This window comes from Chelonoidis abingdonii, chromosome 10, assembly GCF_003597395.2.
Source record: "Chelonoidis abingdonii isolate Lonesome George chromosome 10, CheloAbing_2.0, whole genome shotgun sequence".
In the NCBI taxonomy this organism is placed as follows: Eukaryota; Metazoa; Chordata; order Testudines; family Testudinidae; genus Chelonoidis; species Chelonoidis abingdonii.
Genome location: NC_133778.1, coordinates 71,969,258 through 71,991,155, shown reverse-complemented (window position 1 = coordinate 71,991,155; position 21,898 = coordinate 71,969,258). Strand labels below are relative to the sequence as shown.

The window sequence follows — 21,898 nt, the reverse complement described above, 5'->3', positions numbered from 1 at the left end:
CTTCCATTTTTCTTATACAAAGTAACACAGAGGGATACTCTGTTAAATGATGAAATTATTCCTAAATGATCTTCAAGCCTGTAAATATGAACACGGCTAGGTCTTGGAACTGGAATCTAGAGCAACCTGGAAAGTTATGACTTTAAATCCTCACTTGCTGATCAACAGCACTTCTATTTAATATTTAGTACTATGAGAACCACCTTCTTTTCTGCTTACAATCTAGAATGTATCTGATGGAGCATGCTACAGCCTGAACCATCAGAACAAGGTCTTCATGACACAAAATATCACTGCTAGGCTTCAATGCCAGACAGTTAATGATAATCTGAGGAGTTGCCCCTGCCCCTTCCCCTTCCTACAAGCTAATGGCCACCCAAACACCAAATGCTACCCAGCCAGCAGCCTATAATTAACAGTGTCCCTAGCATCTGAATGCCTCTGTAGTGCTCTTCCTTCAGGTAGCTACACAACTTGCACTGAACAATTTAGTCAGTAAACTGCTAGATTCATAAAGTGGGTTCATAAACAAGAGCCACTAAGAAGCAACTTCCATTGATAGTGGACAAACTATTACTCCTCATTTATTGTCAGTCTCTTTTCCCCTCTTGAACTGTGTTTCAGTAAATAGTTTTCCCTGTTCTAAGACATGACATGGGGATCAACCAAAAGAAGGTGCTGTCTGAATGCAGATGATATATCCAGATGAGATTCAAGGAAGAAGTCTCATAGCCAAGTTCTGCAACATTTAGGTGCATAATCTATTTATTTAAGCTAATTTTCACCAGGGACATGTTCACATTCTCTCCTCAGTTCTGATCTGATCCCAGATTTAAGCGTTTATGAGACAAAGTTTTGTTCTGATATATACTTACTCGGATGATTAATCTAACAGCTACGACACCTGAAGTGGACATTACTTTGGCACTATTAGGAATCAGATTAAAGATGGTTGGCATGATAGCTTCTGCCCCATGGTCAAACTTGTTTCCCAAAACTGAAGACAAATGTCTGAAAAACAATTAAGAAACGCTGGTAAATATGCTTTAGATTATGCTAGTCATGGTAATGTAGACTATCTGACATGCACTATTTCATGATTTTGCAGTCTCCTCTCTAACTCCACCAAAGAAGAAAGAACAAGACATTTCTCAAACATTTTCCAGTTTTCATCTCAAACCAGTACTATGCTTTATGCTCATCCACATTTTTAACACGGAAAAAATTCAGCATGGAAGCTCACCACATCACTGGCACCCTGTTAAAGATGCACCGACAAACTCATAGGGCACTGCTGAATGACTCGATTTTCTAGCACTTGTCAGTTTCAGATTCCGTTTTCTCGCAAGATTCTGTCTTGCCTTGACATTTGTGAATTTCATAAATGATTATTAATAATGCCCTAGTTCCCTTTCTTCAAAGTCACTGCTCTGGCAGTATTCAACATTCAGTTACTACGGATGGGGGAACAAGCCCACAGAAAATAAGAACTGACCTGTACTTTCACCCCAAACTCAGTCTGAACCCAAAGACAAAACACATTTCATATTTCTGTCTTTATTATTCAGTGTTATGCTGCCTCCTTGCCTGCTAACTTCAGCTCAGGCAGAAAGTGTGAGCGTGAAATATCATAAGAGAAGCTATTCTGTTGGCATTTCCAGCCTTAACAGACCCAGGATAAATGGGAACTTTCCAACTCCATTCTGCAGTCTCCTAAGGGTCAGAATATTCAAGTGTTTTCCACATAAAGCATCCACAATTTGCCCCTCGCTACTGAGTACATTGTATCTTAATGGAAATAAATGAAATTAACCACTATGGCCCTGATCCTTCAGACGTTAGCCATGACCAAATTCTGCACTCCATGCAACCCCACTGATTTAAAATGTGGGGTCAAGGAGAGCAAAATATGGCCCTCCACTTCCATTCTATTGGATTCAGATACTCAGGGCACATTCCATTTTGTTATCTGGAATTGTGGTATTACACTATTGAAAAGCATTTCACAGCATTATGGACTTGACCTTGCCAGGTGCTGAGTACCCTCAACTTCCATGGTATTCAATGGGCCCTCTAGGTGCTCAACTCCTCAAAGACCGGGCATTGCAACAGGAGCTCTGTTTTCTCTGCCTATTTACAGAAATGTATAACTCGGTCAAACCTGTTTGATTGTGAACTGACTCTTAGAATGTCACAAGTATACCTAAGTCATGAGCCCAGGACCAAAGCGCTCCACCTCCCTTTTTTTAATTTCAAAATAAAACAAATAAATAAATCTGTGGTGTCCATACTAGAGCTAATGTGATTGCCAAATATTTCTGTGGTTTTACAGGAACTATTTTGAATTTGAATAACTTAGAAACACTTTGAGGATTTTTTTAAAGCTAGCTTTGGCCAGCAATAAACCCATAAGGTCAGATTTTGCCCTTTCCTACATTGGTTATCAATCTACAGTAACTCCACTGAAGTTAATGGAACTACTTCAGATGGACACTGGCTAACTGAGCTCTGAGTCTGGTCCATAATGTGAGTAATGGCTTTCCAAGGTTAAAGCTGATTAAGGTTTGACCAATCAACATTTCCAAACACCATCACCATATGGAACCCATCCCCACAGGCTGTACAACCATGATTAATGAACCGCATGAGCATGGTTTTTAAATGGTTGTGGCAAAAACGAAGTTCTAACGCCACTTTGTCTGTCCAGTACTGACAAGGCCAAACAATATCATAAATGGGTTCGAGCCAGGATCTCCTCCTTTTATCAAAACTAATTGTATAACACAGTTTAGAATGTGGAGCTTTGTATTCCTTACCCCAATGTGATACACGCCTCTCGCACTACCTGAGACCGCAGATCTTTAGCAGATAATTTAAATGCTCCATCCAGCAGGCGTAAGTGTTGGAAGAAGTTATCATGCTCGGCAGCTCCAGCTAATAGTAAGGATCGGATCCTTTTCAGCTGTTGGCAAACAAGATTTAAGGACTTACAGGTGACAAAATAGCAAGAGACACTGGTATCTATTAATGAGAAATAAAAACACTGAGAATTGTGTTCAAAACTAGCACTTATTTTTCAACTTCCCTGTAAAAATATGAATGTGTTGAGGAATAGGTTCTTAACGCAATCTAAGATCACATATTTCAGGGATCAACGTATTGAATAAATGTAAGAACATTCATACGTTAGCCTTGGCCACGCTGCACGAATCCAAAAGTGTCACTTACAATTTGATCAATGACAAAACGTGGCAAGCCAGACGTTTACTTTTCCAATGGTATCATTAAAGTTATTGGGACATTTAAACAAGTCAAAGAATTTGAAGGTTGCTCCTCCATGCCCTCCATCCATTTACGTTTAGGGAAATGAACATCTTGAAACATTCAAGTGCATTGTATGCATTGAAAAGCTATAATTTTCTCACAGCTCTCAATAAAAAGATGGTCTGACTTGAAAAGCCACAACTCAGATTCTGATCTCAGTTACACCAGTGTAAATCTGGAACATCCACCCTGAATTCATTAGAATCAGGCCTTGTCTACACTAGGAGTGAAATCCTGCCCCCAATGAAATTAATGCAAAATTCCCACTGACTTCAGTGAAGCCAGAATTTCACCCTAGGGAGCTAGTTTTAGCCACTGATGTAACTACGCCAATGCAAAAAATTAATCATGGAGCACCGATATCAATTCACTATTAGACTTCGGAACCAAGGTTCAGATTGAGGTAAACTGCACCAATGCAAATCACTGCTTGGACAAGTACGTCAGGGCTACACTATGCCCTGCTTGGACAAGCATGCCAGGGAATTTGCATCAATAAAATTACATCACTGTATTTATACCAGTGGCAGAAACCCAGAGCGTAGAAAAGGTCTTATGCAGATTTACATCAGTGTAACTTAGAGTTTCTCTATAAATAAGACTCAAACTCAGCATGTCCATTACAGGTCTGATTTCCTACCACTGTGCTCCTCCACGCAGTCATTTCCACCTGTGCCCCGTGGATACAATATGCTACCAAATTGTTTTACACCCACTTTGCACAGGTGTAAATCACTATACAGCCTAGAAGGCAGTGAAGAACCAGGACTTTTGCATACATCCATCTACCCAAACGGACCGCATTTTGAACTCCATTTTTGAAAATTTCACTCAAGTCTAATAGTGATTTTCAAGGTTTAACTATTTGTTTGAAAAAATTAAGTATATCTTAAATGTATGACGACTTATTCAATATGATGCCTGTTCATGATTCTTAAATTCCTATAAACCTAATACTTTCCTTGATGTAGGAGTTTAAATTTAGTCCCATAGCGTGAAATTCACTCCATGCAGAGGGCCAGTATAGTCACTGTACCACTTAAACTGCACATCAGTTCTATTTAGACAGTGGTGCATAGAACTTGAGCTGACATTCTGCAAAGGGATGAACTTCACCCATAAAAACCTTACATTAAATTAATTAGCATATAGGTCCAATGCTTACCGCGGATACTCTCTGCTCCCAGTCATGCTTATCATCCGATAGGATTTCCCTAATTTTGTTTATGGATTCTTCAAGGTCTCGGCTGGAATAAATCTGTGAATTAAAAAAGAAAATGTTATCAGGATAAAAGAAATACTTGCTTCAGTGAATCAGAAGATTTCTTAACTGAACCTCTAACCACCTTCACTCTTGAATTCTTTACTACCATGTGCAAAAGAACACGCACTGCATGTGGCTCTTAGACTCTAAGGGACTAATGTATTGCACTAAATCAAGAAATATTAAATGGCCATACAGGATGTTTTGACTATTGACCAGCTCTACAATTTAAAGGCAGTAAGCATTATTTCTGAAGTCAACGTCATACCTAAAACAGTCTTCATACAAAACCACCAATAGATACAGAGAGACAAATTAATGAAATCTGATACATAAATTACGCCCTCAAAGTGTGTAAATACCCACCGCATAAGTGACACCCATATTTGTTGGCACAACAGGTAACTATGCTTACAAGTATCAGAGGGGTAGCCGTGTTAGTCTGGATCTGTAAAAGCAGCAAAGAATCCTGTGGCACCTTATAGACTAACAGACGTTTTGGAGCATGAGCTTTCGTGGGTGAATAGCCACTTCGTCAGATGCATGTGACATGCATCTGACGAAGTAGGCATTCACCCACGAAAGCTCATGCTCCAAAATGGCTGTTAATCTATAAGGTGCCATAGGATTCTTTGCTGCTTATGCTTATAATGACCTACTTGCCCTGTAAGTGCAGATTTTTACTGGCACTGTTTACATTCCAGTGTTTGAAAGAATGTCCCAAAATAGCACATTAGCCATACGAACAGACAACATTTAAAAAGCTGATGAGTAGCTTTAAACATACTGAAATCTGAAAATGAAAACGTCTCTTTACTCCCTTGCCTCCCTCTTTATTAGAGCTTGCCACCACTGAAGTTAATTGGCTTCAGCTATTGATTTCAACGAGAGTGGGATTGGGTTGGACATCTGCGTTATACTGTTATTGTTAAATGTTTTAAAATGTATTTCTTCGTACCTGAACTGTTGGGACGTCATCGAACGCTTTAATAAAATCCTCCTCATCAACAGCACCAGCTCCCTCTTTGGCTGCTGACAGATAAATGAAAAAGCCTTTGCACCTTTCTCATCAACAACAGTATAATCACTAAAACTATGCTCAGTTATGAAAGGACCCAAAGAAGAGAGAAGTCACACCCCCACCCAAACCTACATGGAAAGAGTGTTACAGCCGTAATGGAAACAATAAAGGCAAGGAAATTCAAAGCAAAGCACAAACTATACACAGCATCCTTCAATTCCTAGGCATAACAGAGCACATTACAAAGTCATTCAGGCAGCCATTCGACCGTTAGGGGGTGCTGCCTGAAAAGATGAGATGGAATATTTACTTAAGTTACAAGGGAGTTTTTCTCTTAAAGGATTTAGTCCCATTTATAATTGGTGAATGTGTGGATCTCCTGACAGGTCCACAGACTGAAGATACAGAGATGAGAAGAAAAGGAAAAGGTTTAAGGACATTATTCAGATGACAGTTATCGTTTGAGAATGGAATCAGGAAAGTTTCCTTTAGCTGCAATTTGCAAATAAATTCAGAGTCATTGTTCAGTTTTCTTTTCACCCTTTAAATAGAGCATCAGAAGTTGGAGGTCAAGTGGCACAAGACTTAAAACAATAATTTGCCAACTGTTTTACATTGCATGAAACTGCAGTTCAGCACATACATTTTTTACCTTATTTGTTAAATAAACAGCCTGTGTTATTTAAGCTATTTGACTACAGAGGTGCAGTTCCTTTAGGAGGAAAAAGTGGATCACTCACTGCACACTGTTGCTTCAAATACAATGTTGAAGCTCACTATGTGGATCTGGGAATCCTTTGCAGGTCCACTCTTCCAGAACACATTCTTGGTGTTTAGCCAGTATAAGTCTCATGTTCTCAGATAGAGCAATTCACCAACCTAAAGAGGCCTGCTTAGCACAAGGACTATGCAGCACTTAGGTCCTCAAAATAAGGCTTAAATGGGACTTCAGCAGTGCCTAGGTGTTGTGCAAGCCCTTTGCAGAGAGGCGAGTTTCACCCAATGTGCGATATTGCCTTACCTGTGGACTTTGAGCCCAGAGCTGCAGACCCAAGTCTGCGAGCTGTCCCCATGCCAACTCTGCGAGAGTTTGGAGGGGCCTTTGAAGATGTAGATGAACTGGCCGAGGAAGGTCTGTTCCCGTCCACAGAGTCTTCATCATCAAAATTTTTATCTGAGGAAGAATCACATTCAGACATAACTAAGGTGAAATCAAAACATTTCCCAGCTGGTGTGCCTGTATTGGAGCAAGTGCTCTGTGCATTTCCTGCAAGAATACTGGAGACAGCTCTCACTTCAACAGCTTTTAAAGGTTTCACTGAAGCTATTTTTGAAAGAATAAACCAACAAGCTATGATCAATGCCTGCATCAAATCGTCCTTTCTAAATACAAATTCAAGGAGCTGGTCAGCTCAGGAGATCTACAGCTCTCCACCTCAAGAGGAGTAAACAGGTAGGCCTTGGTGTAACTGAGAATTCAGGTAGTGGTTTGTCATCGTAGCTGAGATCAATGACTGAAGGGCCCATAGATCCTCAAGCTACAGGTGGTGACAGTACAACAGGACTGAGATTTTGTCTACACTATAGCTGCGCTGATATAGCGCATACGGTGAAGAAGCACTATGTCAATGAGAGCACTCTTCCGTCTATGTAATTAGTCTACCTCAACGAGAGGCGGAAGCTATGTCAACATAGCTTGGGGTAGACAGCAATTCAAATTGATTTAAATTATGTCGCTCAGGCGGGTGGTTTTTCATACCCCAGAGCAATGTAAATTACGTTGACTTAAGTGCTGGTGTAGACAAGCCCTGAGGCTCCTCAGAGGGGCAGTGTGGGGAAGACCACACAGCAACTGTCCATACTGTACCTGCATTCTATGGATCAATAAAAGACACTGGCTTTCAGGACTGTGAATCATGCAACTTTCAAAAGCCCTAAATCCACTTTAACTTGTTTTTAAATGACAATTTGCTACATAGACAGTCGGAAAGTGTAAAATGTTTGGACGGCTAACCCGGGCTTTGTGTGCTAAGAAAATCAGATTGAGTTCTACTATGTTTCCCCCCAAATCTGCTCCCACCACACAGCCCTTCAGGATCACATTACGCCCAACTAAGGTGGCCTCCTTTTCAACAGGCAAAAGCAGGACATATGCAGGAGCCCCGCCCGCCTCTGTTGGCCCTGCAGTCTACCCCTTTTCTCCCCTCCAAACTCCCACACCCTGCTCCTCCTCTTCTCCCCGAAGCCCTGGCCAGGTCAGAAGCCAAAGCCGGGCTACAGTAAGAGCTGCCCAGGGAGCCCGGGCTGTTGTGGGGAGCCCCAGACCTCCACCTGCCCCAGGCGGAGGACCAGGGTGCCCAAGACCAGCCCCTGGCCTCTGGCCCCATCCCCTGGGGTGTGCTGTCCAGGGCAGGTGGAGGGTCCAGGGCTCCCCATAGCAACCTAGGCTCCCTGGGTGGCTCATACTACTGCCTGGCTGCAGCTTCTGGCCTGGCCAGGGGGTGAGATCTCGTGGGGGGATGGGGGGGAGGGAAGAGGAAGAACAGGGGGCAGGCCTTCATGACGAGAAGGGGCGAAGGTCTACCTCAGGTCACCCACACATACGCACCAGGAAGAGGTTGGCGCTGCCCCTGAGGCTCAAGCAGGCGCAGAACAGTGCCCAGGGAATCCAGGACAAATGTTGTCCCAGAATCATTCAGCCTGGAACCAGGACTTGAACTCTGCATTTCGGGACTGTCTCACCCAATTCAGGATGGGTGATCATCCAGCAGGGACGGCTTTAGGCCGATTCCCCTGAATTGGGCCCCACACCTAAGAGGGCCCCATGCCCTAAAGAAGAGTGGCTAATTTTTTAATTTTTACTCACCCGGCGGCGCTCCGGGTCTTCGGCAGCACTTCAGCAGCAGGTCCTTCACTCACTCCAGGTCTTCAGCGGCATTTCGGTGGCGGGTCCTTCAGTGCCGCAGAAGACCTGGAGCGAGTGAAGGACCTGCCGCCGAAGTGCCACCGGGTATTCGAATCAGGCCCCGCACTTCCTAAAGCCGGCCCTGTCACCCTGCACCCACCTCCTTCTGTCTGGAGGTTGAACATGATTCCCTCTGGCTGGACCCCATCAATGCCATCTTTCATCAGCCAGAAGGGTCACTTCCAGTCAGGGGTTGAGCACATTCAGCACTAACCACTCCACTGACTCAGGAGAGCAGAGATCATTTAACAGTTCTGGACATACATTAGTCACTATCTTCCAACTCAACAAACCATATAAGCACCTGCCTAAGTCCTTCCTCACTCAGCAAAGCTTTTAAGCATAAGTTTCACTTTAATCATATGCCTCAAGTGAAGCGAATGCTTAAGTATTTCAGTAAATAGGGATGGACTGAATAGGGTCGATGGGTGAAATTCCACCCAGCATCTGGTGAGCCTGCACAAGGCCCCCTGCACCATTTAAATCTTTATCATGGGGTGGTGAGGATAGGCTTGCCCAGAATTTTAGGAATTTTAGGTGAATTTTATCCCAACTACATTTTCTTTTAAATTCTTATTGAGATATATATAGATATCAAGTAAAAGATTCATTACTATATACATTACCATCCAAGAGGAAATCATTACTATAAATATAACCAGATAACAGATATTCTGCATTATTTCAAAAGTAGCACTTTTATCTAATACTATACATCTTGTTTCAGTTGCATTAATGTCCATCTAGACTGTCGTTTATTTAACTTAAAAATAACCTAGCAATTGTGCTTTTCCAACCCTCACCCCCCCAGCACACACAAAGGGTGTGGTTTCTTATTCCAGATAATAAAGTAAAATAAAAACTCAGAAACCAAACATCAAGAATGACCTCATTTTTGCAGCATCTTAGTAAAACTCCATTAATTTTGCTAACATTCCAATTTAAAATGAGCTTTCCAGAGGATTAGCTATAAAAAAAGAGAGGAGAATTACAATCAAATGGATCTTCTTGTACTTTAAAAGTCAACATTGTGGCCAAATGTTTTTTCTAATATCTATGTTGAATAACCTTTAACATTTAGAGAGAATTTCCTTGACTGAAAATTAAGGATAATATACTGGCACATTCAAAACTGCATACCAGGTCTTTCAGCAGCACATGTATTGGACAGAAAGAGAAACAAAGAACAGAAACAATCTGAATGTGGAGTTCATAAAATAAAATACAACCAAATCAACTATACAGGAACATGAAGAAGGACTTTCTTCCCAATTCAACAGCTGATGGTCATAATCATCATTTATAATTAGGATCAAATTTTGCACCCTAGCTGTAAATCCCATAGGGCCAAATTCAACCCAGGTGTAATTCCATTGACTTCACTGGGTGTGTGCCAGGGATAAAATTTGGATCACAGTGTTTAACATTTACCAATCATGACTATTCTCCTGCCCAATGCTCATTTATGAATGATGCTTAGTAATATCTAGCAGAGACATGCCTTACTAAAAGGGGCTTTTGTCTGCTCACTACTCTGCTCTCTCTCAAAATTTAAAAAATGCTATTTGCTTTAAAATCCCTTCTAGTCACTTACAATCATTAAAAAGGAAAAAAAAGAAGAAATTGCTTACAAGTACATATCCTTTTGCAAATAAGCTTCCTCAACATTCCTTCATATTTTCCATAGCATGCCCAGATGTAACACTGTTTCACAGACTGCTGCAGACTTCAGTCCAGAACAGAATCAATCATTGCCCCTTGTATTCATTAAGCTGCTGTCTTCACACATAGATTTAAACAGCTATGGCTTCCGTCCTATTTGTACAACTGTGGCTCTGCAGGATTCAAATGAATGCTCATTTTAGCCCAGAAAACTTCAGGCCACTTCCAGGAAGGAAATACACTGCTACTGTTAGTAACCTAGGACAGACAATCCAAGACTGAAGACAAGCTTACTCTGTCTTGCTAGCTTGGCTCACAATAGGAACAAGCCTGAGTTTATCCCTTGGGAAGCTCTAACAGGAGCATCTCAACAGCTGTCATCATTTGTCCATGACGAATAAATTTAGTCATTATTCATTTTACAGCGTAACCCCTTCAGGTCTGTGTGAGGTGTAAAACAAGCAGGAGATGCTATCCCAGGAGCTCAAGAATCTGAGCAGATAATGGGCCAATGTTCTCTTCACCATAACTACTGATTCTTGCATTCCTGAGCTGGTACATCAGGGAGAACATCTCCAAAATAGCATGGAACATTTTAAAACAAACTATAATCGTGAGAGTCTCAAGTTTTCATTTGAAAAATATGAAACGCTTGAGCCCTTAGAAATGTCAGCTAATCATTGCAGCTGAGTCTCTTGTTAATTATTTACATGGGAAGTATTTGAGCAGAGCATTATTCTTGTAAAGAATGTTGGTTTATACCTGAGCTATTTTTGCCAAAATACATTTCTAGTTAAGATGCTGCATTATGGTCTTTGGGCCTGATTCTGCAAGGTGCTGAACACTGTCTGTTCCCACTGAGGTCAATGTGTACATCTCAGTATTCCCAAGATACCTACTACTGCCTTGGGATCTAAGCATCAATGGATCCTGGTGTGCTTGACATCTTTACAAGATGAGACCTTAAAGACTAATCCCACATTGTTTGAACTTGCAAGCTTTAAGTTAAGCAACTAAATCCAAACTTAGGCATCTAAAGAAAGAGTCACTGAGCACCCACAATGACATCAATAAGACCTGTGGGTGCTCAATGCCTCTGAAAAACAGGCCTCTGTTATTTCGATGCCTGTCTCCAGGCTACCAAGTTCTGGAATTTTGGCCTAAAGGAACTTGTTCATCTAAGTAACTAACTTGGGTTATGTTTTAAATCAGCATATGCACCAAACGACTGAATGGCTCAGAGAATTGATATTAAGGAACACAAACTTCATAAGTTACCTGTTCAAAACCAGTCCAGATTGCTGTGATAAAGCCATTACTATCTGGTTATCTGATGCCCTATGTAAAATGTGCTAGTGGGTCTCAGTCCAGATTTCAGACAAAGATACCCACATCACACATACAATAAAACAAAAATCCAAATGGCATTAACTAGCCAGCATGTACACCAGGATTAAATGAGAACGGAAAATCAACTCATAGACTTTAAGGTCAGAAGGGACCATTATGATCATCTAGTCTGACCTCCTGCACAATGGCCTCCCCTTCCTTGAAACAGTCCCCTCCAGGTCAGAGTGAAGGGGCAGAGGTTGGGTAGTGTAGGAGAACCTTGCACCGATAGTATACGTGTCCTATAATGAATGCACATAAGAAGGTATGGAAAGAGAGGCACATTTTGGTACACTTGATACTAAAGACTGCAAGCTCAATACTAAAGCACAATGGACCGATAAAGCCCAAATATCAGAACCTCCAACACATGCACAGCAAAAGGATATGATGCCTCACCCCAATGCCAAATTACATTTGGTGCACGTAATAAACCCCTCTTTAGCATCCTGTACTCCATGCCATGCCCCTGTGTGTATTGGCCTATTTTGTTCAGACAAATACCCCTTGAATACTTTTAAACACTCAAGTCCAGCATCCGGCACCCCTGGCTCAGGCTGAGACTCCTTTAGGACACAAATGGCTATTCACTCCTTGTGTGTGGGTATCAGATCAGCCTCTGAATCAGATAGCTACAATTTAGAACACTTTTCTCATTACCATGCCTGGGACATCCCAGGATTTAGCCCCACTATTATATATTCCCCTGAATAGTTATATTGATTTTACAGATATCTAGAAAAACAAAGTTAAAACATACAAAGGGCAAACAATGAAAACAAACTTAGAGAAGGGCTATTCTCCTTGGCAGGTGAAATAGGTAAAACTGAATGTTGTTCCAAATGTAAGAAAATAAAATTGTCCAGACACAACGTCTCCTCAGTATAGTTTCTCATTCAGCAGTGTCTCCTACCACCTCGTTTGACCTGTCACCCCCTCTCTGTATCTGTTCACTGCCTCCCCCTTCTCCAAATCAAGACACAAGCTTCCTGTTCACACCTTAAAGGTCCTAATCTATCCAGCCACTCCATTAACTCACTGCAATGTCAGTTGCTACCTTCACTCTGCAAGTGTTCCCAGCCTTCACCACCTATCAGTTGGCTTTTCCAACAAACGGCTCCATGCTTCTCCCATGCTTCCCAGTATGAATAGGAAAAACTCTGACACAAATTCCATTCAGTCATCATCTTACCATCTTCAAAACTCACAATGAAGTGAGTTCCCCTTAAAATTCACCCAGTCCACGATCCCTAAAAGAAACAACCAGCTGAGGACAGCTAGGTGAGCCACGCCTATGCCTCATCAGGTTAAGATGTTCCTACTTCACTGTTAACTTGTCCTCCTCCTCCTGCGTATTTCATCCATCTGTTGCCTTCTGTTACAACCTAAATTGTAAACACTTTGAGGCAGGCAGTGTCTTTTAAATAAGGGTCTTTATGGTCTACCATAATATTCCTAATAATAAACACCACCACTCATCCTTTAGGTAAGGTGGAAGAAGACAGATTTCTTCTCTCACTCCAAGGGCTCTATGCCAAGTACTAAATGGGGTTTTTAAACCCACCCATTTCTTCGATCTAAACTAACATGTTTCTATTTCCTTTCCTTGGTTAGGAAATGTCAATTTAATCATTTTGGCTCCTGTTACAATTCTATTTAATCAAAGTTAATTAATTAAGTTACTCCCACTGTAGTGTGTGTTAGACTCCCATTATGGAGAGTAAATATCTTTTTTTTAGGAATATTGACAGTTGGAATTGTTTTCTGCTTCACTAACACATCATGTTTATATAACTCACACTGTGACTTTAATGTGCATCCCACCAGCTTCCCAGACAGAAAATGAGCAGCCTGAACACTCACAGCCAGTACTAGTACTTTCAGTAGCCTGGTAAAAATGTTTCTCCTGAAGGAAGTGTCTCAGAAGACAATCACATATTATGATAAAAATCACATTTGCTTTAATTCTACCTTTAAATAATTCCAGCATAATCAATCGTATTAAGGAAAGTGGTGTCCAGATTCTGAGGTGATGAATGCCCTATAATAGATTTAACAGTCAGATACAACTTTTCTATAGCACCATAAGTACGTACAACGTTTTACAAGAGAGAATAAGCCACGGCCCAAAGACTTTATAATCCAATACCAACAAAGACTGCCAAATTCACGAATCAGCCGCTGCAGAACACTGTACTAGAAGATCAAACAAAACATTCCACGGTCTCATTGGTGCTAATTCTCATGACTCTATCGCAAGCCTTGTTACATTTAGAGCTTTTCTAAAGCCTCAGCTCTTGGAGCCAGGTGATTCTAGTAGACTTTCAACTTTCTTTGAATTTTTTTTCGGGGGGAGGGGGGGACTATTTTCTTTTGTAAATTTTATTCCTTATGGCTGCAGAGAAAAGATTGAAAACATGAACCCTAACGACTCAAAAACCAGAAGCCTAATAAAAAGAACCCAACATATATTAACTCTAAATTCTCATGATTTGAAGTTAATCTCATGATTTGTAGGGGTCAGGCTCATGAGTTTTAAGCACTCGGGGCTGGCAACACTGTGACATAAACTACAAAGTTACTGTGGCAGTTTTCCGTGGTGGTCTATGAACGTTACTGCTGTTAGAGAATGGTGGCCAAGTGACCCAAGAGGGCGCTTCCAAACCCATTAGCCATTAATCGAAGGAAGCCATAAAACAGGAACTAAAAAAGGAGCCAGTCCTACCTTCCTTCCTCAGACTAAACTTTCATTGATGTGAAAAATCCCATGAAGTGCAAGATCATTATTTGTATTACAGCAGAACTTGAGAGGCTGCAGCCAAGCTCAGGACTCCACTGCGCTAAGTGTTGTGTACACACATAGTAAGAGACTGGTTCTGTCCCAAAGAACTTACCACAGAAATAAATAGACAAGACAGGCAAAAAGTGGGAAGGGAAACAAAGATGATGTGATTTGTAAAGCACCTAACATAATGGGGCCATGACTGGGGCTCATTAGTGCTACGGTCATACAGATAAATAATAAAATAATAGTAGTAATTTGCCCAATGTTACAGCTGTGAATAAAATCCCTCATCAATGGACTCCTGGTCTGGTGCCCTACCCACTGAAGGACATTACGCTAACCAAGGAAATTTACAGCACAGACCTTGAGGAAAAGAGCATGATTTAACATCATTTTAAACTGAATGGCAGTGAGAGAAGACAAATAGAGCTCTTCTTGTGCTACACTTTGCCTGCCTGTCCCCAAAAGGTTTCTTTATGAGGATTTTCAGAACTCAGGGCTCCAGTTAACATTCAGGGTCTGTTCGTATAAAGATACGATTATCTCTCAACGCAGTTTTCCACTGCTTAGTTCAGAGTATATTTAATTATCAACAATAGCTCGTTATTTTTATACATGAATGTTTCAGCATTTCCTGTTGACATCAATAGTAGGTTTTCTCTTTTTTAATTTGCAGTTTGGATCCTTGAAAATTCCCTTTAAATTATGCTTTGGGAAGATGTCAGCAGTAGCTGTGAGTAAAGATATTAAACCATCCTCCCAGGCTCTCTCATTAGCATAATATTTATGACCCACTTAGCATTCTTCTCAGTGAGCTAAGCGCTAGTGATACTGATCAATGAGCAAGACATGTATATGGCAGGGGGGAAGAGAATCTTCAAGAGTCAGTAAACAAGTCGGAATAGCTTTCCAGAACTAGAGGTATTAATCATATTACTGCTGCTGTGGCTGTGGTAAGTACATTTTTATTTTTAAAACAGTAAGTAAAACATCATGATGGATTTTCTGTTTAAATACATACTAATACTTTGCACTTCTACAGCATCTTCTATCAGAGGATCTGAAAGTGCCTTACAGCTATTAAGCCTCTCAACCACCTTGTGAGGCAGAGATGTATCATCCTCCTCCCCCATTTTACAGCTGGATAGACTGAGGCAGAGTGGTTAAGTGACTTGCCAATGCCACCCAGGAAATCTGTGGCAGAGCCAGGAACTGAACACAGCTCTAAGCCCCAGTCCTGCTATTATCAAAACCATCCTCCCCCTCCACCTCACCCCCAGTGGCTTTAAGAATTAGAGTAATCCAAATAGGCAGACATTCCCATTGTAAACCCAGTTTCAAAATTATTGTATACAAAATCATATATACATAAAGGGTGACTGACAAACACAAATCAACTCTTATGTGAGTGGCCCAAATAAACGTGAATAAACTGAAAAGCTAGTCAGTGTTAATTTAAAAAAATGGTGTAAATCCATTTAGATCTCTTTTGTGGAGTTGTATCACAATCCTGGGGGCTCAGTCCTGCTCGGAGTTGAGCTTCAGAGGTAAGGATGACCAGCACTTCTTAGGATTAGTCCCCAACATTGGCATTAACTAGCAAAAAGCGACTGTTTCAGACTCATATGCCAGGGAGACATCTGTTGGTGAATTTTTTATTTGCCTGAAGCCCAGGGGAATATCAAAGAGTGTAATCACTTGGGCAACCGATAGGCCAAATCCTGCTTGCCTTACTCACACTAACAGCCCCACTGAAGTGAATAAGACTTCTAGGGTGAGATGAGTGAGACTTGGACCAATATTCACAATCTTGTAAATGGATGAATGGATGTTCCTTTTTTACATATGCAGCAGGGGAATTCTGCTTGGAAATTCACCAAATCCCCAGAACCCAACAAAACAGGGTTCAGGTTTCCAGCCATTACCACCATCTGTTATCATGACATCATGGGAAATGGCGCCTTTCTAGCCTGCATGCCCCAGAACGACATTTATGGCACAAATTTTTCAGCCTACTGAAATAATTAGTAAATCATTAAATGCAGTACACTCATCAGCCGAGTGCTCAGTAATACTCAGTCTCTGTAAGCTAAAGAACATTGCATTTTACAGTTCGATAGCATCTGCCCTCCTGAAATGCTGCACATTCTATACACAAACAACACAGTGCGATGGAGAATGGCTGACAACCTCAGCGCAGGACTCCAGAGCAATTCCCCACTTTTACAAAAAGGGCCATAGGATCACTATGACCACACAAAACAGACATGGGCTTGAGTTCTAAAGTCTCCTCTCTAGAGATCACAGGAGGAGGAAATGCTGCAAAAAGTAATTTTTCCACACAATGGCATCGTTACGCTCTCGGAACATCGTCCCATCCAAAGAGATTATTATTCGGTATTTAGACACTAGGGTGATAAGCACCCACGATAGAGAATGGCCAAATTATAGCCCTGATCTTCTTTGGGACACTGGTATTGGGGTGGGTGCACTGGCAAAACAGATGAGAAAGGAAGATACAGGCAGGATGTCTTAGGGAGTGCTGGGTGGTGCACCCCGTATGGTTCTCCTAAGATCTACTTATAATTTTATACCATAATCATCATCATGGTATCTGCAGCATGCACTCCCCCAACAGCTGCTGCAACATACTGGCAGGTGCTCTGTCGGCAGGACTCTTGCCTTGCCCCCAACCTGAGTGGTGATGGCCTCTTGATGCCTTGGAGCACTTCTGGTTCTGCTCACTGGCCCTCCCTCCGCATTGACAACACAGCAATGTATTGTATATGTGGATGTAATAACTCCCTGTGATTCTTCAATGCATCCACACATGACAAAGGAGAAACTAGCCCTTTGCTGACAGGTACCATTGTGTGTGTTGCGATGGACAATACAGAGAGGAAGATACGGTGTCTTCTCTCTCCTGAGGATTTATGATCTAAATCCAGGGGCAATGCAACTGGTGACCACATACAGACTAATACTATGTCTGCATAAACTCTAAGGTGTTATGCACACATCAACCCCCTACCCCATAACTCTTAAGTCATTACACAAATAATTAACATCTACTAATTAGATAAGCATGTAAACCAGGGGTGGGCAAACTACGGCCTGCGGGCCACATCCAGCCCACCAGCCGATTTAATCTGATTCTCAAGATCCCACTGGGGAGCCAGGGAATGGTAGCAGGGTCGGGGGCCACTCTGTGCGTGTGTGCCACGACTTCGTGCAGCTCCCGGAAGCAGCGGCATGTCCCCCTCTGGCTCCTATGTGTAGGGGCAGCCAGGGGGCTCTGTGTGCTTCCCCTGCCATAAGCACCGCCCCCGGGAACTGCAGCCAGTGGGAGCTGCAGGGACAGTGCCTGCAGACGGGGCAGCACATAGAGCCACCTGGCCACGTCTCCATGTAGGAGCCGGAGGGGAGACATGCTGCTGCTTCCAGGAGGTAAGTGCTGCCTGGAGCCTGCATTCCTGAGCCCCTCCTATGCCCCAACACCCTGCGCAGGGGCGGCTCCAGGACCCAGCACACCAAGCGCGTGCCTGGGGCGGCAAGCCGCGGGGGGCGCTCTGCTGGTCGCCGCGAGCACGACAGGCAGGTTGCCTTCGGCGGCTTGCCTGTGGAGGGTCTGCTGGTGCCTGTGGGAGGTCCGCCGAAGCCACGGGACCAGCGGACCCTCCACAGGCAAGCCGTCGAAGGCAACCTGCCTGCCGTTCTTGGGGCGGCAAAATCCCTAGAGCAGCCCCTGCCCCTACCCCAGCCCAGAGCCTCCTCCCACACTCCAAACCCCTCGGTCCCAGCCTGGGGCACCCTCCTATACTCCAAACCCCTCATCCCCAGCTCCACCCCAGAGCCCGCACCTCCAATTGGAGCCCTCACCCCCACCCGTACCCCTGTCCCAGCCCAGAGCCCCCTCCTGTACCCTGAACTCCTCATTTCTGGCCCCACCACAGAGCCCGCACCTCAAGCCAGAACCCTCACCCCCTTCAGTACCCCAACCCCAATATCGTGAGCATTCATGGCCCGCCATATAATTTCCATGCCCAGATGTGACCCTCAGGCCAAAAAATTTGCTCACCCTGACTTAAACCAACATAAAGTGCTAAAACTGTAAAATGCTTCACAAATTATCAACCATAAAATAAAATATTTTAATATTCCAAGCACAATTAAGACTAAAAACACTGAAAGGAGGAACAGGAAGTGATGGACTGAGGCCGACAACCCAGTGGGAGCAAGTTCCATACTCTAGGGGCCACCACAGCAAAAGGCAGTCAACTGCTGAACTAATGTGGGATGGGTGCCGAGTGTATACAGCAGTCATGATGACTAGTATTTACACAGATGCACGTCTAAATTACAAACATGTAGATGTACACGTACAAAGAAGATACATCCATACACACACACACGCAAGCTTTTATTCAGTGGATTTTAAAACCACAGCCACACTAAGGCACCACACAAATGAACAAAAGTGGCTCGAGACATTCTGCCTGCAAAGAAGCAGGGTTGGCAGGATGGCAATTACTATACTTTTTTAAAGGATTCAGTGTCTGCTGCCCACAGCACCAAGCTGCCGCTGCGAGTAAAGGCAGGGGTGGAGCTCTGCTATGGCCACATCCCCTTGAGGGTGGCTAACGTCACTGGTTACATCAGCTCTGCCCTGCAGTTTGTGGTCCAAGAGAGAAAGCATCAAGTTTTTGGTTGCCCCAGCACAGGGTACACAAGCACTTGGGGAGAACAGGCACCCTGCCCCTGGGGCACACTCAGGCATGAGCAGCCAGAATCCAACCCTCAGTTTATATGCTTATTCTGTATGTCCATAGATCTCTAGGCTACACTTTCTAGCCTTTTTACCAAAGCTGAGGTTTGCAGACTGCTCCAGTACTTACCTGAACAGTCTGCATGGTTATATTTAATAGCAACCAGTGTTTGGGTCAGCATCTCCCTGGAGCCTGTGACAGATCTGTACCCCCGATCACCATCCATGTCACTAGGTGTGAATAGATGGCAGTGATAGCCTGCTCCAAGTCACACTACCCTTGGTAATCCTCCTTCTAGCATTTGGGGGATAAGAAACATAGCAGTCAAATAATCAGCATTTTGCATTTAAATTTCCTGATAGCTCTCTAGAGTGAGAAATGAAACCATATTCAGTGGTTTGTCTCATTTTAATACTATCCCTGAAAGTACTGTGATCAGTAATACCTTGCTCTTACATAGCATATTTCATAACGAAGTCCTGAAACCACTCTGGAGACTTGAGACTGATGGGGGAAAAAAAGTAACTAGAATAAAAAAAATCAGTTAAATCCTACAAGTACTTTTACTAAAGAGAGTGGCTTACCAAAAACAACAATGAATAATTACCTTTAATAACACTTCGTATTTGCGTAGATGCACAAGGTGGCTAAACTTTATTATCCGTATTTTGTAGATGGGGAACTGAGGCACAATGAGGTTAAGTGACAGGCTCTAGATCACACAGCAAAGCCAGTGGCAGAGCCAGTGATAAAACCTACACCTCCTCATTCCTAAATTCAAACAGATAAAATGCCCTACTCACGACTATCAGTGCCACATAAACAATAGGCCAAAGCCAGCTTTCAATTACACTCAGGCACCCTGCTGACTTCCAGGGCGGTTCATGGGACTAAATGAAGACAGCATTTGGCCCAATACTTTATCAAGCCCTTGTAAGCAGGACTTCCTTGTCAGCCCAGTTTTGTGGTTTTAAATTATTGTGAGGAGGTTTTATTCAAATGCTCAGTGATCTATTTGCTAAGTGTTTGAATACATTAATGTGTGGTTTCCAGTTTGCCTGCATACTGTTGGTAAAGCAAGCTAGGGAAGCCTGGCTTATATTTAACATCTGTACCAACTCATACTGGGTTTGCGTTGCTGATGTGCAGCTAAAAGGCTCCATACCAATGGCTCCAAGACCAATTCCTTGAGCCTTCCAAGGGCACCCCATCAAATGCTGCAATGCACGAGATCTACTCTTCAAAAAGAAAAATAAAGTATGACGAGATGTTGCTAACCACCAAGTGTGCTGTGCCTCATAAAATATGGAAGAGCAGGGCTGATTCTGTTCTTCCTACCCTTGTTTATCTTTTGATTCTTTATGAACAAAAATGACACTTTTCTTTTTCCTGACTAGCAAATGTATTCTTCAGACATAACAAGGAAAGCAAACATGCAAATAAAAAGGAAACAGAAAGGGGGGCAAGGGAGGAGAAAGAATTTAGAGGGACAATGGAGACCAAAAAACCACAGTTGAAACATTCCTTCTCTGTCTTACTAATGACCATAGGCTATTCCATTATTATTCTTTGTATTACAGTAGCACTTGGAGGCCCCAGCCAAGATAATGGCCCCCTTGTGCTAGGTGCTGTACACACACAGAGTAAGACAGTGTCTGTTCCAAAGATCTTACAACTGAAATAGGCAATGCAGACAAAGGCTGGTAAAAAGAAGAATTACTATCCTAAGGTTACAGGTGGGGACAGGAGACAGAGAAATTAAGAGGGAGATTTTCCAGCAGTAGGAAGGGCACTTGGGCAGCCCCTCCCATCCACATCATGGAAAATCTTGCCCAAGGTAACACTGGAAGTCCTTTGTGGAGCTGGGAACTGAGCCCAGTTCTCCTGAATCCTAACCCAGTGCCTTAACCACAAGACTGTCCTCCCTCTCTGTTACGGGAGAAAAGGAGTTACAAACACACGCGCCCCAACCAGGTCGCTTAACATAATCTTCCCCTTCCCTTTGCTAACTCACCTCCATCTATGGTGCTATGGACATTTTTGCCAGTTCCCCAGCATACTTATCTGCTGGTCACTCCAAGTCTCGGTGTCCCGATGCAGTAAGACACTGTGCCCCTGTGCCTTGCTGGCTCGATCGCATTCCAAGCCAGGACTCTGAGGATTGGTCCTGTACTGGCTGTCAAGCATTGCTCTGGTTCCTAGGGAGACCCTTTGACACCAGGGTCAATTGTTCCAGCACTTTGCTGACCATCCTGCTTTCCCTCCACAGGTCCAGTGTGCAGTGCATGGCCCGTCCCACTCTCGGACACACGATTGCCCTTTACTTTTTATTTTTTGGGGAAGACTCACATGTGGGTGACACAGGTACCTTCTAGCCCATTCCTCAGTACATTTATTCTTAGAAGAGGTGAATCAGGCCCTGTTTGTTCTGAGATGTTTTAATGGCAACAGCTTTTAGCTATCCTACCAAACAGCTCGTGAAAACTGGAGAGAAAGCCAATAGCAAAAGAGCAAGTCAGTGCTCGGAGACCAAATCCTGAGTCCTTAACTCAGGCAAAACTTCCACTGAGTCCAATGAGGCAAAGCTCTCATTGATCCTTCCACAATTATACCCACTGGGGTGAACCTCTGTGGAAGACTAGGCAACTTGCAGAGTTAAATTAGTAACTGAGACTGAGTAAAGGAAGAACTGAGGAGACATTAACTCAGAGAGCTATTGGAC

General features: G+C 43.0%; 1 protein-coding gene across 6 annotated transcripts in view; it reads right to left on the bottom strand.

Moving 5' to 3' along the window:
• Nucleotides 1-21,898, bottom strand: part of CLASP1 (cytoplasmic linker associated protein 1) — a 325,682-nt gene that overhangs the window by 140,528 nt on the left and 163,256 nt on the right. For 4 of the 6 annotated variants that reach the window (XM_032763657.2, XM_075070303.1, XM_075070304.1 and 1 more), the window contains 5 exons: nucleotides 6,631-6,783; nucleotides 5,547-5,620; nucleotides 4,490-4,582; nucleotides 2,817-2,962; nucleotides 876-1,011 (listed from right to left, as the gene is read on the bottom strand). In XM_032763657.2, the coding sequence (XP_032619548.1) occupies nucleotides 876-1,011; nucleotides 2,817-2,962; nucleotides 4,490-4,582; nucleotides 5,547-5,620; nucleotides 6,631-6,783 (602 nt within the window). Of the gene's footprint in view, nucleotides 1-875; nucleotides 1,012-2,816; nucleotides 2,963-4,489; nucleotides 4,583-5,546; nucleotides 5,621-6,630; nucleotides 6,784-10,205; nucleotides 10,443-21,898 lie in introns of those variants that run through there. The other 2 variants (XM_075070307.1, XM_075070306.1) reach the window with 2 other exon arrangements.